Raw genomic sequence first — 19,268 nt, 5'->3', positions numbered from 1 at the left:
TAATACAATATAAGGTCACGCTCTCCCCACAGAAGCAGTCCTCTTTTTTCCTCCAACAGCCAATGAGCAACAACGTTGACAGAAGAAAGTGGCTTGCTCTTGGAGGGAGGTGACTTCTCTTTGACTGTAAGTCAGAAGTTCCTGTTCATACACTGCTTCAAGAGATCAAAGCCAGCAAGCTTAACCAATATATATTTTAAAACTAATCTCTTCTCAAACTTCAAGTACTCTCACCCATTGGCAAGTTTCCTTTAACTCTTACGGTTGTCACCTATGGTGCTGGTGCCATTCTATGATAAATTCTGAGAGTTCACGTTCCCAATTTTCCTAACAAGCCCTTTACTTGATTCATTGTCTCTATCCTGCAGTCCCATAAACTGAAACTGACTACATACAGGAAAAACTCCAGATAGGAAGTCATGAAAGGAGCAATTGGTGGTCAAATATGACATTAGACTTCTAGTTTCTAATGTTCAGAGAGCAGGAGGGGGAATGAAACACAAGCACGATTTAACAGAACCTACATACTGTTGCCTCCCCAAAAGGCTGGGACCATTAGCATTCCACTCCAAAGTGCAGTTTGCAGATGCAAGCTTGGGGCAAGAGGTTAGTCTGAAGCAGAGAGAGGCATGTCTACATCAAGGCAAATCACACAAGCAGTGTAGTGCTCCTAGTGCTCCAGTAGCTAAAAGGTTATGTCTGCTGAAAGGGCCAACCTGGATTTCCCAGCACTAGTTCGAACTCTTGTAGGTTTGAGATGCTCTTTAGGCAAAGTTATGACACCTCTAGATAACCATTAAAATAACTTAAAAACTTCTGAAACAACTACACCCAAAAAGCCCCACCTATTTTCCAGTAACAAATTAGGTTTTGTACTCTTCCCCCCCTATTTTCCCATTAGCTCAAGATGCCTTGCTACCTTTCTTTTTTTATTTTTTTTTAACAAATGGTTAAAAGAAGTTCTTTCTGGTTAAAAGGCTGAAAGCAAGATTTCACTATGGCAGAAGTAGTATTCAGGGAAAGAAACTTCATACACCTCCCTCCCCCTCTGTGAATGCCTGTAGAACACACCAGAAGATTAAAAACAAACAAAGTAACAGAAAGTCTACTGTGGTTAATAGGTTTTGACCTCATGCACAAAGCACGCAGTCCGAAATCTACTGTTTCTCTTTTAAATAATATTAGCTAGTTACAATTACAATAAGGCATCTAAATACTGTCTAGTTCAACTACAATTGAATGCAACACGGACTAGCTACAAAACCCTTTACTCAATTCAGCAACATAGATTACAACTTGGTCATCTAAAGTGGAAAATATTATGCTCAGATACTGGACACATACAAATATAATGGATGCGTTCATTAAACACCTGTGATGGGGGGAAGGCATGGTTAAGGCCAACAACTTTCATAATATAGGCATGCAATTAGTAGCTTTAAAATACTGTGGAAGAAAGATCTCAGCTAGAAGGACAGCCATAGACAGTAAGACGGGAAGAAATATGAAACATGCAGTTCTCCAGACAAGGAGGGCTTTTTTCTTGTTTTCAACGTAACGAGAATAATATCTGACTGGGACTATATAAGGTAACTATCGTAGTATTACTTAAGCACTACAGGGTCACACGAGGTACTGTTCAGGTATGACCCCAAGATTCAGGAAACAGCTCTTCAGAAAGAAAAGATTTTGCACCATGTTTTAAAACCGGACAAACTTTAAGCTAGTTTAGTCATTTCAGACGAATTAGCTATATATAGTAGAGGTTACACGCTAAACATACAACATGTTGAACAAAATTCAAATTGTGCAAACAAATTCACAGATGAACCAACTAAACCTCCCTGACTGTGAGGCAGCTTTAATGCCTTTACTTACACTTTCAGGTCTACAATTAATTCTCTCATTTATTATTTTAACTAAAATCTTTCTTAAGAAAAATAATTAATCAGTCACTGTTCTTACTCTCAATTAATCCTTCACAACCCAGAACTGTATTTTAAAATCTAAACAATGCTAAAGTCATAGCCCTAGAAAGACACATGGCTTATGGGCTGAAGCAGTAAGTGACTAGGCTTTAATTCAGTTATTTCCCTAATCAGCCCCCAAGACCATAACCCTTTCTATTTCATTCATTTTAAACAGTTACTATTAAATAATACTTAGCACTTACAGAGTGCAATACATCTTCAAAGCTGTACAGAATCATTAATAAAAATGATAGAAAAATAGCAAAACCATTAGAACTTCCTTCTACCTTATTATTTATATCCTAGATATATCTCATCACACTCAAAAAGCCTTTGGGGCCAGCAAGGCCTATTCTACCCTAATGAAAAAGATAAAACTAAAAATATAAGTTACATTAACATGTACCCATATTTTTGAAGCATTTTTAAAGCTAGGGTTTAGTAATTTTAACATAAAATAATTTCCTACAGATATACTTAATAATGTGCTTTAAAGTGAGCAAAACCAAACTGATATTGTTCCTAATGTCAATATGGTAAAATAAACCTAATGATATCAGGTGTGTGTCACAACACAGTATGTCTACCTGGTAGCTTTAAGTCACTGTTCCTCAGTTCTCTGAGTTCTACAATAGCAGAGACATCTAGACACGTTCGTATCACCTTAGTAATGGAAAATCTGATACATCATCTTCCCTGTATGACTGTGAAAATTCATAGTGCACTTTTTGTTCAAATACTGGATGCCTTTTCTGTTTTAAAAAAAAAGTATGAGTCCAAAATTCCACAGCTAGATGCCTATAATTAGACTTCTGAGAGATTTATTAACATCTCTTGCAGTAGTGTGAGTATCCTCAGATTTAAAAATATTTTTTTCAGAAAAAATAAAGCCTTTTGTAAATTGGTTTTACTTCCAATTTCCCACTCCCTGGGAATTTGAAGGTCAGTTAGTACAAGTTCATAGAAGTTCCAGAGATGTGGGGTAGCAAAGACTCAGATACGAGGGGCCTGTCAGATTTGCTGCAGTCAGTGTAAATATCTGAAATGGACTGCAGGTGTGTGGTAAGCACAAGACAAACTCATGATTGACTCATGAACACATTACCATAAAAAAGTAGGGACCCATTTCCAAAGACTCTATTGGAGCATATCAAGTATAATGACCTTGAGTTAATTTTTAATTTAAAAATGGAAAGTCATGCTAGTATTTTTATTCTAAGAATTTAGGACATATTTAGTTTTATTTCAAGAACTTTTATTACCAAAATAAGAGTGCTTCAGAAATGTTGGTACTTGCAGAAAACCACCATTTCATCAGCTTAGTACTTTCTTTCTGTTTTAATAGGAACAGTTATCTCTGTAACTTATACCATGTGTATGATATAAATTGCTATCAATGTCATTTGGGGGGTTTTGAGGGACGGGAGAGGGAAGGAGTAGAAGTACCTGTGGATGCACGGGATAACTGATAGTTATCATTCACTCTGAAGTTCCAGTAAAGGCTTAATAGATTTTTCTTGTCTCAAATTTAAACATAATTTAGTAAAAACTGAAGATAACAGGAAGACATCTCCTTATTTAAGTTCTAATCTTCTGAAAAACTGAAACATTTACTACTATATAACTAACCTCTGGATATGCTTCTAAGATAAATCTGTATTTTAATAGCAGTGAAACTAGTAATTTTTGAAGACAGTTCAAATAGATTAAAGAATTTCAGTAAATATTCCAAACCTAATTGATTGAAATGGACGTAGGTGTTCCCAGCTGTGGAAAAAAGATCAGGATACCATTACCACACACTCTAACTGTTTATTTATTCCCTGTCTAGGAGCCTGATTTAGAGGCAATAAAATGCAATCAGTACACAAACCAGAAGCAGGAATCATCTGCTAATGGAACTTTTAATTGAGGAGTGACCACTGACATGAGGTAATTCTTTCCATGCAGAACTCCTTGCAGAGACCCCTATGCACTTTATCACGGTAAACAATCACTAACATATGCATTAAAGAAAATTTAAATACATTATGACCCAATAAATATCACAATCCATCAATACACACTTTTCATTCCTAAAGATTTAGAGTAAAAATACCACATTTCAGTAGTCTTTTAGTGCTAGACATATATTTACAAGGTTAGTACTAACGTAGCTATTTGTAATCTAAAGATAATTAGTTATGTTAAATGAACCAGTACACAAAGGAATATCAAGCTGAATAACCATGTCAGAAAATAGATTCAGATTAGTTTACATCTACATTCATAAATCATGAAATAACTTCCATAAAGTATCTTATGATTGTGTTTCTGCACTGTAAAAGTATAATTAAAGAGCATGCCACTTTACATGGTAAATTCCTGTTTTGATTCCATTTCAGATGATTCAGGATTTTCTGAGACAAAAGATCAGCTAACTTGCTTTTAAGTAAAATGCTGAGTCTACAAAATCACGTGCAGGGTAACTGAAATTAATAAAACAAAAAACCTCCTCTTTGTATCAGTATCACTAATTCCATACCTACCTTTCTAGGTACTAGTAGCATCAATTGTGGCTGCAGCACAAATCAATTAAGAGTGTACTGATTTAAGCCAAGCCAAAGCGGATCTTAATTAAATGGACAATAAAGCAAAGGGAAAGGGTAGCCTAAAAATCAGAAGGGAAAAAAAAAACAAAACAACCCTTCAACAGTCAGAGAAACAGAGGAAGAGTAGCAGCGCAATGCTTGATGCACCATCCTATCAAATATTCAAGTATACAAAACCCAGTTCTTCTCACTGTAGAGTTTTCTTGCTTTGTTTCCTCTCTACAAGCTTTTGGTGCAAAAAGGGCACATAAATATGTTACTAGAAACATTTGCTTGAAGGTTTTAACTCTGTATGTGCAGCTTATTCATGATTTAAGAGTTCAGGATCTGATCCAGATCTTGCTGTGAAAGACTCCCACTGATTCAATCCATTTTAGATAAGGCCCCAGGATGATTAAGAACTACTTTAGTTTTTCTGCAAAATGGATACTGTAGACACTGCTAATCTCAGAACTGTACCTTCCAGCCAGGAATAATATCTCACACAACAAATGAACTATCACAGCTCTATTCAAAGTTACAAACTATAACCACAAGGCATACTCTCCAAGATATAGAAAAATAATCTAATCAATAATTAACGGTCCCACATTCACTACTAGGGTAATAAAACTTGATTTGATCTACTATTACCCTGCTAATGTTTAATTTTTCCAAAAGACATGTTTTATAACTTTTTTCCAATTATATATGTTTAACAACATTTAGATATGTGCACAGAACAGTCCATTATATCTTAAATCAGTATAGTAACTTACAAAAAGTCATATGAAAATAAACAACTTAAACCTTCATCAATATAGTATCCACTAGGCCACGCAAATTACTGACCTCCTCTATAACACTAAGTATTAATGATCAAAGACTAAACCTAGATTGTCTCATCTATCCATCATCAAAATAATGCTAAAATTTAAAATAAACACATTAATTTTGTTCAGTCCTTGCTGCTGCTTCTACTATCCAAGTTCTTCATTTGGATCCACAAAAGGACGACTCTGTTCAAAACAACAACTCCTCCTCAAAACACCACGTTTTGTTCTTTATACTGACTTCCCAACCGTTTAAGACAAAAGCTGTCTTGGCAAAACAAATCTAAATCTTTTCAGAAATCTCCAGTGTCTTCCAAGGGCTGCAGATTCTATTGCTTAGGAAAAGAGACTTAATATTGTATTTCAAAGATAGTGCATATGTTCTTCAGCAACATGAATGCATGACTCACTAGTGCTCTTCAATATGCTGAAATAAGAGAAGAGATATGGAAATGGCTGAATTCAGTATAATCAAAGATGCTGAGTGTATTAGACAAAAATCTCTAGTGTCAGAAAGAGTCACTTTGTTAAAGGTGCAGAGACATTCATTGCAAAACATAATATATGCAAGAACTAGTAGGTTTACACCAAAAAGGAAGAAGTGGAAACCATAAAAATTATCATTCTAATCTTTCTATGGACTTTCTGCCATATTCTTAAACTAACACTGATACTTCATGAAATTTAAGTAATTATCATAAGAATTATCTACTTGATGTCAAGTCACTCCAAATGCAAAGAATGTTCTTTTCCACAACATCTATCACGTTAACATCATTTAATAGATGCAAATGTAAGCAGGAAATGGAGAAAGATAATATGGTATACAAGACTGAGTTTAGGTGTGAACGTGGTGAAGTTCTGTATCTGCCACTGTTCTACTGATCACTGTTTCTGCTGAAATGGTTAACCAGTGTTTCCCTCTTCCAGGTTTGCAGCAGACCATTCAAGAATCAGCACAGAGAAAATCCTCACTTAAGATTCTCAGGTGTTCCTTCCAAACTTCCCTTCTCTGGCTATGTTGCTCAAAGTTTTGGCAGCCTGCCAGGGTAACAACTTTTGTGTTCTTGTGAGCCAAGTCCACTACATTGCCAAAGCCACAGCAGGAAAGTCTGCATGTGGAAAGATTTTTAGTGCTGATAGAACTGGTGGTAAGGAAGTTAAACTAAATCAGGTGCCTCCTCACAGCCCAATCCTACCTACTGAGAGAGCAAAAAGATTAGAGTGTTCCATCCATACTTCTGGGACACCACATGGGACAACATGACTTTACTTTTCAGAGAGGACAACAAAGAGAATTTGGGGCTAGAACACCTCTGTCTGAACATCACTGACAGCCCAGGACACCCTCAGCTCTCAAGCAAAGCCTGGGACTCAGAAACTCACTGCTATGCTTCCAGTGGGCAAAACTGAAAGGTTCTTTAGCTTCAAACCCTGCCGGTGGTGGGAGACTGCTACCCAAGGTCTGCATGGTAAGCTGAGCTTTTACTTTCAAGGAAGAGAAAGGAAAATGCTTAAAAGGCACCAGTGTTAAAATAATATTTACATTACAGAGTAAAGTCACTGAAAGTTGAGAAATGTAAACTTTGGAAGTGTTTGAGTAGCTGTTGTTTAAGCAAACTCATTTCTGCCCTTTTTTTTTTTTTAAGAATGATTTCAGACAACATATGCAATTACATGATCACATGATATTCTTTCTACAAGACCTTTTGCTCATTCAGTGATCAGTAAAAGTTGCATGGACAGCCACGCAGTGTGTATAGTATACAGATGTCAATTTCTTCACAAACTACAAAAATACACCCCAAAAAGTCAATAATTTATCTAAAATTAAAATAATTTAAATTTTTAGACACACCATTTTTAAAGATAAGTTTTAAATTTTCAGATATTTCTACTTCTGAACTGACCAATTAACACAGATGTCAAGCTGTTAGAAACTTCCTGATGAGAAGAAAAACTGAATTAGGTGTAAATCTATGGTACTGAAAGTTAAATGCATTTGGATATTAGTATGAAATGGTTACCAAGAGACAGAGAATTTCTATAAATTATTATATTTTAATGTATTTGTTTTCTGATAACATTGAAACTTCTTACGTGAGAGTTTTTGGAGGTAGCACTCTTTACATACTGGTTTCCACAAATAAGAAATTGCTGTGGATGCCTGATTGCTTCCTTTGCATTATATCTATTTTGTTTACAAAGGGGCTTTTAATAATCCACTATTGCTCTCAAATAACCCTGTGCAAAGCATAAAATGGACACATTTTTGAAAACGGGTGAGTGAGTATTCAATAACTTAACCAAGATCACAATACTGGCAGGTTTTGAATAGTATGGTCGTGCCTTATCTTTCTGTTTAATTCATCAAGTCTCTAAATACACTACTAAAAAGGTGTCTGTGCACCTGGGTAGGGGTAATTATTAAATAACACTGTCAATTCTTACCTTATGTAAACATTCTGCAAATACAAAAACAATTTATGCTTTCAAAATGTTAAATAATAGATCCTCTGATTTTAAAGACAAAACCAAAAACTATACTTGTAGCACTCTATGGAGATAGAATATATTTTGCAACTTCTGTCTTCACGCTAATATTTGAAATGCAATTACAGAAGGCAACGTGTTGTTTTGACAGAGGAAATTAAAGATTCAAAACTACACTCTTTTTTTGAAAAAATGTTTCAAACTTCCCCTCGACAATTGAGCCCTGCCCCATTCCTAGATAAACACCAAACATTTTTGGAGTGAAGTAACTTCCTCATGATACCACAGCAGTATTTGCTTTCCCACTCCAAAAATCTAGAGATGCAGAAATAAAAGGAAGCCTTGGGTATGTAACATAGGTCATAATTACAAACTATTGTATTAGTACTGAATCCATCTCCCATTAAGAGCGGGAACATCCTTCAAAGATTATTTTATTGAAATGGCTGATTTGAAATTTTCATTATTTAACAAGTTAGGACATTGCAATAGCTAGGATGCATTAGCAGAGAATTTGCCTACAAAGTGTCAGTTTAATCTAAATCAGTTGACTGGCAACTCTAAAGAACAGCACTCTTTCAACAACTCAAGTTTGCCAACAACAACCTCTTAAACCGCTTCCAGCTACGCTGAAAGGACATGCAACTATATGTTAAATCTCGCTGCAAGTCAGCAGGATTTTAGCCTCCAAAATAATTCAGGCAGTTAAATGGGACTTTTACATCTTAAATACCTTCAGTTTTAGATAGCTGAGTAGCAATCGATACATTTTTTTCTGAAATAGAATTTGTATTCCAAACTTCGTTTCACAGTTAATAGCTTTACAAAGATTATTTCAAGGGCTTAGAAGGAAATAGCCTCAATATTAAACGTGACCACAAAAGAAAACTGAATGTAGTGAATGTTTTTAATGGTTTCTCTCTTCTTTCTTTTTTACCCCTGCATTTTTCATCTAGCTCAACAAGTGTGTATTAGTCTGAACGTTCACAACACCAAAATATCAAGCACTAAAACTCAAGAAAGATGCAAAATGTACAAAAACCCAAGCAGAATAAGTGAAAGTTAATTTGCATATGGCTCTGAAGTATGGTAAATGCCCATGGCAAATTTTAAATGCTAGCAAGAATTGTATACCTTAGACAACTAGAAACTGTTTGCTTCTGAAAATATTAATTTCATATATTCCAAATGATGAAAATGTAACTGCAGACAAATTCTAGAAAGCTCCAGGTTAAAAATCATCATAAGCAGCGTAGTTCTATTGGCTTCAATCAACTTAACTTTAAGCAAGAGGATAAACACAGAAGCAGACATATGCACACTTTGCTCAACTGGCAGTCCGGGTATCTCAAATTCTCTGTACTTCTCAAGTATGCAGCATTAAAATGAACCAGAAATTTGGGTGATATGTGGAAATAATGTTCAGTTCCAACATCTAGAAAAATCATCATTTTTTTTCCCATCTACACCTATCTAAAAAGAAAAAAAAACAACATTACTGAATCATTTCAGTACTGCTATAGCTTTATATTTTACAACACTATTTTTACCTTTCCAAGCATTCTTCCAAGAAAGTAGTAATGTCTGGCATAAGAGTCTCCAACAAGCATCTGTGCAGCAGGGTTGGGGTAAAGAAGTCCTTCATTGGTGGTCTTAAAAAATCCCTGGTTAGGGTTAAATCCTGATTTAAGTAGTTCATTCAGAAATTCTCTGAAAATTCCACCACCATCAATACCAGCTTCATCAAGACCATGTGCATTAAGTAAGTGAACACGAATGCGCTTTTTTAGGTCAGGTTCTGCAGAGAAAGGAGAGAGACAAACTCAAATAGAACTATCTGCTTGAATTTTGTTTGGATAAAAACACATGTAACTACACATACAAACATATCTACACCAATTTTATATAAAAATGGAACTAGTAAATAGTACTGTAGCAAAAATCTATTACTGGCTTGAATTTTGGAATATTCAGTATGTGAAACTCACTTTGTACAAAGGGTCTTGCTTTAAGACTCATCAAAAGATGGAGTGGAAAGACACTAGGTAGGGGAAGAAAAAAAATCCTACAAAATATTTTAAAGAGGCCCAAGAACAATCTGAAAATTCTATTTATATAAAGTATTATGAATGCAAGGTTCAACTTTCTTATGTCTGAAGGAACCGTCAATAAGCACTGCATCCCCTTAGAGGGGCTGACTGTTAAGCTACATCATTAGATAATATTATTTGAAATTGAACTTAATATTTTTGATACTTTGGACTTACTGCTATGCCACGTAATTCCAGTGAGCAAGATGCAGTAAAGATGGACATGTTCTGAAGGCAGGTGTTCTGCTTGTTTCATAGAATGCTGCTACTTGAGAAAGCAAGCAATATTTAGCCCTTGAACTATGTATACATAACAGGGAAGGAGGGCCTTTTTGCTCAATTCAGGGAAGGCTTCCAAGGATCTAACCAAATACACAGCTTTTATTTGAACCCTTGCACTGACTACACTTGTGTCCCAGCAAAGCAACCAGTAATAAGCCAGTAACAATATAACCTTCTACTGCTTCCATGTGCTACAAATGCACACACTATGGATGGACAGCTGATGTTCATGAAAGAATCTTCAGCACCTCGCAGCAACAGAATTTCTCCTGGACCACCAAGTCTTACTCACATTCTCTCATTAGCGAATGCCTCTACATCTACTAGTAACTTCCCAATTTCACACTCAGCTATTCTTAAAAATTACTTTCTAGTTCCTCATTCAAGTGAAACGTGCTCCCGCACAAAAATTCTGCTGGCTGGAAATACAGGATGGCCATTTTTAGCCACAGGCGCTGCAACAGGTCCACTATCTCACCACCATTCAAAGCAAGAAAATAGAACACAGTTACGCTGGCAAAAGAGTCTCAAGCATACAGACATACTTTGTCTGGAGACTCCTGAGATATTGAGCATTAACGTTAAAACTTTTATATATGGAAAATGTTGGTTTAGTGCTTTTTGGGGCCTGACAAAGAAAATCAGTTATTGGTCTCTTCCTCTGTGTACTGACAATCAGATTTTACAGCAAGGAGGGAAAAATGGTCCTAAAACAAATTCACATGTCAAAATAGGTGACCAGGCAGAGGTGGAGCAAGTTAGCACAACCTCTGAAAAGAAGTTCCATTTTATAACTCATACAGCTTCTAGCTGTAACTAAACTGTTACTGGAGTCCACTGGAGACTATTATGGGATATTCTGAAAATTCCAGTCACAGAGAAAAAAAATTGAGAAATATGAGAAATGCTTGCACATTATTAAGCATATGATAACCAAATAAAAACATAAACCCGTAAGAACCAACCTAGTACATTTTTGCTATTCCAAGCTTGTTTTCTTAATGATCTCAGTTAAGGTACTACGGAAACATTAACTTTGAACAGCTCTTTTCTCAGGGCCAGTAGACAAACTGGATGCCTCTTCCAAATAAATGTTCTTCGCTCTCTCCCGATCAATTCTAGGACCTCATCTATCACCTGTTCAATCTCCCAGATCGATTTTAATCAATTCAGTCTACAGTCTTGAAATTGTGTCTCTTAATTTTCAGGAATTTCTTCTTTTCTGCTCTCTCACGTGGTGCCTGACCTACTCCAGAACTAAAATTATTTTAAAAAATTATACTGTCTCAGAATACCGGCTTTTTTAAAAAGGTCCAACCTTCTAATTTAGTCTTTATTGATGCTAAATAGCACTAGTACAGTACTAGATAGCATTGTGTATATATGTGCGTGTATACGTGCATATACATGGTGTATCACGCACACATGCAGAAAAACAGGTTTTCAGACTTCAATGGCCAACTACCACTATGGCTTCTCTATACCTGTAAAGGAGACATAAATCTTCACCTAGAGATTACTCTACTTCCAACTGCTTGCTACAAGCTTATTGGGTTCTCCCTTGTCACTGTTTTATGAGTAATTTTCTTCCGAAGGAAAGGCTGAAAACGTTATCTGGAACTATATACATGCATATGCAGATAAATTTTGTATTAATACAAAAGCTCTTTTTGCTGAACAGAAAGCTTGACAGAATCATAGAACAGTTCAAGTTGGAAGAGACCTCATATGGTCCAAAATCCCCACACTGAAAGCACGGCCAATTTCCAAGTTAGATCAGGATGCTCAGTGCCTTAGTCCATTTGAGTTCTCCAATGATGGAGATTTCACAGCCTCTCTGGACAGCCCATTTCAGTGCTTAACAAGTCTCACTGTGAAATGCTTTTTCCATATATGACCAGTAAAAATTTCCCTTGCTGCTACATGTCACCACTGCACCTTATCAAAACAGCTTCTGTAACGTCCCAGTTGCAGCAGCAACAATTTCCCTTTAGCCTTTTCTGTTTTGAGACTGAACAAACCCAGTTCTCTCAGCTTCTTCTCATATGCCATGTGCTTCAGTCCCCTGTATCATCTTAGTGGCCTTCTGCAGGACACATTCTTGTATGTTAATGTCTTTTTTTGTACTGGGATGCCCAAAGCTGGGCAGTGCTGGTATGTTCTTCCTAATACAGCCCAGTATGCAGCTAGTTTTCATCTCATCAAGGGAAACTCTTTATTTGTTCTATTTGTTGTCCACTATGAACCCCGCAGTCCTTTACTGAAAACAGCTTTCCAGCCGGTCAGTGCTCAGTCTGTACTGCTACATGGGGTTATTACAGCCCAGGCACAGGATTTTGCTTTGGTCTTTCCTAAACTTCATGAGGCTTCTGTAAGCTCTCTTCTTCAGTCTGTTCAGGGCCATCTCAGCGGCAACCTGACTTTGCAGTATATTGACTATTCCCCTCAATTTCATATTGCCTGTGACCTCACTAAAGGTGGAACACATCCCAGTACCCAGATTGTCAGACTGTAGATTAAGTTTAGGAAACATGCATTCTAAAGCTGCTTTCGTAGTTTAAGAAAACTACATTAAGTCAAAATGTAGTCTTCACAGAAAGTGTGTTTCTCATTTAAAGCTATCTTCTTATTAAACAAATAGGTTGACTTGCCTGTTACTTGACATTGCATTATTCAAAAGCTTAGACTGCAGTTTCTGAATTGTACTTTCATACATTTGGGGGAGAAGGAGGAGTAACACAACAGACTCAACTTCTTCTATTTTCCAATTCCAGTTCATCTTTCTCTTTTTAAGAAACCAGTTAATGACTCATACTAAACTTAGTATAATAAGACTATTCACAACCACTAGGAAAGAGGCTAAACAGTCAATTGCACATATAATTTCTAGATGATTATACAGTGACATCTCCTGATGAACCTTTAAAACTTTCCAAAAACAGGAGAACTTAATTTGTACTTTAAAAAAAAAAATGTCTAAATGTGTATCTTTTAGGTAGTTAGTTTTAAACACAGGTGTTGAAATACAAAATTCTATTTATAAATAGAATAGTATCTTTAATACTACCAGAGTAAAGGAAATTAAGAAAAGGCATGATCTCCAGTAATTTTATACGAACCAAGAATATCAACACCTCTTCTTCTTCCTCTCTAAACTAGGCAGTTCTCCAGGAAGGAACTTACATGGCACAGCAGGTGAGATTCACATGGCAAACCTGAAGTGTTTGGCAAATATTCTTTTTATATGCAAAAATACCATATAACTAATAAGAACTTTATTTTGGCAGCCTTCATCTACATTGGAACTTTGGCTTCTAGAGCAGCTGCTCTCACACAAATTCACACCAAGATATGATTTAAATCAATGTGGTAAAATATATACTACTACATACTATCACTACGAAGTACACTGTATTATCCTTATCAGACAGACTGTACCTAGCAAATCCTGTGCAGTCTAGATATTTTTGTTGAAACCGATTACCAAAGCAGATAATATCTAATGAACTACATAGATAAATACACAAAGTACAGTTATTTGGACAGTAAATGAGAAGAAAAGCCCCATAAAAGTAGGTTTAAACTAAGGAAGGGTGGGTTAAATGGTCTTATTTAAGACTGCAATAATCAGAAACAATGTGGATGAGAATTACTTTACATAAAAATGAGGAAATTTAACTTTATACGGATCTTCAAATCTTAGAGCTGATATACTTTTAACATCCTACTCAAGTAAGCAAATATGTAACTACATGGTAAGAATAGTAAAGTGTTATAAACAAGCTGATGATAACTTAATTGTAAACCTACCATTTTCAGGAGAAAGTTTATCATAAGCATCTTCATAAATATAATTTCTTCTGATAGTGACATTAATTCCATCCAAAAATGGCCCATCTCCTTGCACTTCTTGTTTATCAGCATAGATCAGTCTCTGAAAAATCTGTTAAAATTAGTGAAAAGAGAAATCATGTCATTGTGCAGATCTAAATACTCAATGAGAGATGGTTATTCACTACTCTTACTGTCCTTTGAGTTGCTTCTGGGCACTCACTTTCAAGTGATTTGTCCTCTCTCTCATCGAGCTGCAGAAACATAATAGAGCCATGTCCCAGGGGAGGGAAGGAGAGGGGACAGACATGCAAAAAACTTTTTCATGCTAAGATATCATCCTCAATTCTTTCTACATAAAGAGGCACATCTACAGACATTGTGTTAGTGATTCCAGTTTCCTCTCCCTAACTTTCAGAGTTCTGAAATGCAAAGTATACAAAAACAAAGGGAAAAAGTCACGAGTATTTTGCACACACAGAGGCAATCCTCAATGCTAGTAAACAATTTTTTGTCATTTTTGTAACGCTTAGGAACATTTCCAGTAACAAGAAATTAGGTATCGGTACTCCTCTCAGGAGCAGCGAGCAAATAATTCAAAGCAAAATAGTGCATAGCACTGCCATATTAAACAAAGAACCAGAGCATCACACCAATTCAAGAAAATAATGCCAGCTGACGTACAAATTGAACTTCACATTGTCCCTTTGCAAGTCTTCACAACAGGAACCTGTTACAGTTCACCTGAAGAGTAACTGTAGCTGTGCTTCTATGCCGAGATACAGCATGGGAGGGGGTTGCCTAATGTATAATAATGCTCAATATACCCTCAATCCAGGGAGTGTCTGTTTACTATGTCCTCTCTTGCATCCTTCCCATATTCAATAAATAGTCTAGTACATTTTCCAAGGGATATAATCTCCCAATAATATCACAGACTGCTTTCTTAACTGAGAAGATTAAGTAAGAGTCTCCAGGGATGTTTAAAAACAACAAATTTACCATGAAAAAGGAAAATCTGACAACAGCAGACAAAGCTAGAGTAAGGTCTCAAATCTACTGTTTCTATGGACAACTGTAGCTAGTGGAGAAGATGCTTTCCAACCAGGAGGATTATAGCGTAGACAAAGCCAGATTATTCCCTAAGGTACACAGCAGGAAGACAAGAGAAAATAGTCATAAGCTGCAGAAAGAGAAATGCTGAATGGACATAAATTAAAAAAAAACATAATGAGAGTGATTAAGTATCAGAAGAGGTTACACGAAGAGTTTGTGAAATCTCCATTTCTGGAGACAGTCAAAACTCATCTGGACAAGTCCTTGAGCATCCTGATCCAACTCTGAAGCTATTCCTGCATGAGGAAGGATGTAGACTAGAGTACCTCCAGAGGTCCCTTCTTACCTAAATTTTTCTACAGTTCTATGACATCAAGACATACAGCCACAGACACCTTCTTTTTATGTACAGGGCATGAGAATATGCTCACCACCATTCTCTTTCCTCAAGCATGGCTGGATACGGTTTATTAACTATTGCTACACAACACTAGATGGAAAGAATTGCTTGGAGGTATATCTCATAGCAAAATTCTTCTTGATGCAGAGTCTGGACTCCTACATAATCCAACGTTCATGCATATGTTAGTCCTGAAAATAAGAACCCTAATGCATAACTGAAGCATTTGCAATTACTTCAGACTAACACATGGAAAAGCAAGCAATGCTGACTGACGTACACACCATAGAAATAACACCACCATAGGAAAGCTGACGAAACTATGGCTTAAGTAAGTGAGAACCAAGGCACTTGATACAAATTGGATTTATTACCTCCCACAGGTAAATATCAGATTGAAAGGTGCACATCAATGTGCCTTAAGGCTAAAGAAGATAACATCCCCCACGGTCAGAAGGCTGAGGAGCCTACCATGAAACTGGATTCAATTGCTTGTAAGAGTATCTAATATCTGGTAATTCAAGGCAAGTCTCATAAGGAAGTCAGAAAATGAAAGGACACATGGAACAACCCACACATGGAAACAGCACTGAGCTGTATCACCACATTAAATCACAGCGTAATAGATGCAACTGGAAGAAAGGAAGAAGGAAAAAAAATAAATAAATCACAAAAACCAGGTAAGGTTATCTTCTCCCCTTATTGCAAGTTGTTTTGCAGGGGCAGTGGGAGACTCCAAAAGGATGTTGACTCCCACTGTTACACAAAAAGGGCCATACTTTGTCCAAAAAGCCGTGTAAGAGGATCTCCTCTTTGAACTATAAAAGTTCAGTCTACAGCTTTATCCTTCTCTCCAAGCTCTCATCCAATTGTTATGATTTCAGTTTTTGTGATAAAACCAGACAAGGTTTTATGAATTCCAGAAACTTAAGATATGTGCATCTCAACATAGCTTTAAGAAGTCCAGAGGTTGTAGACAGTGACTAAATTGTGACATACAGACCCCTGCTCGAGGTCACTTCCAACTGTTCCCCTGTAATCCTGGTGCAATATTGCCATACAGTATTAAGATGTTCTGTTGGAACAACTGTTTCATAGAAGCCTGGAAAAGCCACTTCTTTTCTACCAAAGCTGTCACTGTCTTTTTTTGACAAATACTGATTTACCTTCCCCATGGAACTACTCTTCATTCCCTTGATGGTGTCTTGCAACTTAATGTTTCCAAGACATTTGAGGGAGCAGTTTTTAAGTAATTGATACTGTTGACAACAAAAGCAGTTCAGAAAAAGAATTATGGGTAACAGAATAATAGCTTTAAAAAAAAAATTATGCAAACTGAAATAGGTAATAGAACTAACAATTACATATTTAAAATCTAGAAAGCATTCAAAAGCAAGTCAAACAGTACAAGAATCTTGCGAGTTTTAAACTACATACTCTATTAAAATTCAGCTACTCAGCTATGAATGCAGAAATTTAATCTCTAGGCGTTATTTTCCAAAAATGGACATCCATCATCTCATTCTGAGTAAATCCACCCACTGCACAAAAGTCTCCAGTCTTGACCTTGCAATCTGTTTATTACAGATACACAACTAGTTAGTGCTCTGCTTACCACAAGAGGGTGCAATCATGCAGATCAATCATTGAATCAGGACTGCAGTTTATTATAAGCATACAACTGCTCTCATATATCTTGGAATACATGTTTTTAATTTTAATGCAATTATTATAAAGGGTAATATAACTAGTAAAAAAAGAGAAAAGTAAGTAACTTCAAATGTTCAGTTGCCACATGAGTACTGAAGAAAAACAGTATGGCCTGTCATATCCTTCTGCAGGGAAACGATCCAGTTTCTACTTAGCTAAGTGCTCTTTTTACACTTACTGAAAACAAAAAACTAAAAACCAATTGCCTATTAAATTAGAAATTAGGTACCTTTACTCTTTCTTCAAAAGGAACTACAAAAGGTAGCTCTGTCAGAATTGCAAGTTGTCGTTCTTCAGATACAGAAAGAGGTGCTGGTTCCAAACCCACTTAAAATAGAAAAAATAATTTTTAGAATTCTGAAAAAAATTTTTTTAAACAGTTTATTTTGTATCAAGTGACTCAATTTACTTTGTAAAAGAATAAATACATTAAAATAGCTTATTTACTAAACAGTCACAGCAAGCCTTACCTTTCTTTAAACATTAGTTTCTGCAGGCAAACTGAAATATAAGTAGTAAAAACACACTGAAAACAAAATGTGTATAAAAATAAGTGCTCCTGCATTTTTTATTTCATTCAGCAGAAAAAAGTTATTTTCTTATTATTGATATTTTAATTTTTCAATTCAGAAAAAATACATACAGAAGACAATTAAGAAGCTGTAAGTAATTAGAATTTTCATTGCAGGAATACACAATATTCCCACCCCAATGATCAAAATAGTTTGAAGGTATTGTGCTTTCAACTACAACATCTACTTTCAATCAAATCATTTTAGGCATAAAAACTAAGAACTAAACCAAATCTAATGAAACCAACAGAAAGATAACGTTTATTTCAATGGGTTTTCTCTCCCAACAGCAAGGTCACAGTAATCACATTAAATCCTAGTCACTGCAGAAACAGTGAAAAGAACATCAAGAAATTGTATAATGTGCTCAAGAAAAAAGATTAGAAAAGAATTCAAGAAGCCACAGCAACGGAGAGACTCAATCGCATGTAGTTCCCAAGCTACCATGCAGCTCCTTTGAACCTTCTTATTATACGCAGAGGACGTTTTTAGGAAAAAACTCAACTTCAGGTGATGCACAGTAGAAGTGACAATCCTGCTCTAACTGCATGGGAAGAAACTCAGCTGAGCACATATCTGACCGTAAATTAATTAAGTGCAGAAAAAAAAATGGTATTGCTCACTGACTAGACACTGTGGTTAAAGGTCCACCTAGCTTCAGTCTACAGAGGAAACAAAACCCACAACTCCTTAGTTGTTCCATTTTCATGTTTAATAACTCCTTTCTCAAAAAAGACTCCACAGTCTAGACTATTTATAGACCATATTACAAAATGGAAGTAAATGCTTCACATTACTACCCAGTCTGGAAGTTTATGATGACAGTTTCAAGTTTTTCCTTTGGCTCCTACCTGTGGTGACTAGCATTTTGCTGCCCTTCTGCAACTGGACATCAATTCAATGTTCTTTTTTTTTCTACTCTTCAAAGCATTTTAAGTAGGGATATTTTAAGCACCAATTTAACATGACGTGACCCAAAACATCACTATACTTGATGTATATTCATTTGGGTCAGGTTTCAACATTGCAAGCCTTTGGAATTTCTGATAAAATGCTTATCTGCGATTACCCTTAGTTTACTCAGTAAACATTTTTAATTAAAGTCAATGTATGCAGCCTATTAAGCTAAGGGTTAAAAGCATTTTAAATAAAAAGTGCATGTACAGCAAAGGTAAACTACTACATGACTTCGACAGTTCAATTATTCCAGCCAATTAGTTAATTTTATCTGCATTTCTCCATCACAGCTTCTTTCTTTAAAGAGAAATATGGGATGGAGTCATCAACACAGAGGGCATTTAGAGTCTGCCATTTAAGTAAATGAAAAAGCACAAATAAACATGACCATATGTGATTCAGCAGTACTTTCATGCTAATTGGCTTTAACCCATATGGAGTCAAGAGGGATTAAACAAGTCATGTGCACATTGTTACCGGCTTGTTTTCACACATTCATGTTAA

At 35.9% G+C, this 19,268-nt stretch overlaps 1 protein-coding gene across 1 annotated transcript in view; it reads right to left on the bottom strand.

Moving 5' to 3' along the window:
- Positions 1 to 19,268, bottom strand: part of UBE3C (ubiquitin protein ligase E3C) — an 86,011-nt gene that overhangs the window by 25,404 nt on the left and 41,339 nt on the right. The window contains exons 16-18 of the mRNA XM_009281838.2: positions 17,465 to 17,562; positions 14,049 to 14,181; positions 9,417 to 9,664 (exon numbers count right to left, since the gene is read on the bottom strand). Of these exons, the coding sequence (XP_009280113.1) occupies positions 9,417 to 9,664; positions 14,049 to 14,181; positions 17,465 to 17,562 (479 nt within the window). The remainder of the gene's footprint in view (positions 1 to 9,416; positions 9,665 to 14,048; positions 14,182 to 17,464; positions 17,563 to 19,268) is intronic.

The sequence above is a fragment of the Aptenodytes forsteri genome, unplaced genomic scaffold (assembly GCF_000699145.1).
Source record: "Aptenodytes forsteri isolate BGI_AS27 unplaced genomic scaffold, ASM69914v1 Scaffold21, whole genome shotgun sequence".
Lineage (NCBI taxonomy): Eukaryota > Metazoa > Chordata > Aves > Sphenisciformes > Spheniscidae > Aptenodytes > Aptenodytes forsteri.
This window is presented reverse-complemented; position numbering and strand designations above follow the sequence as displayed.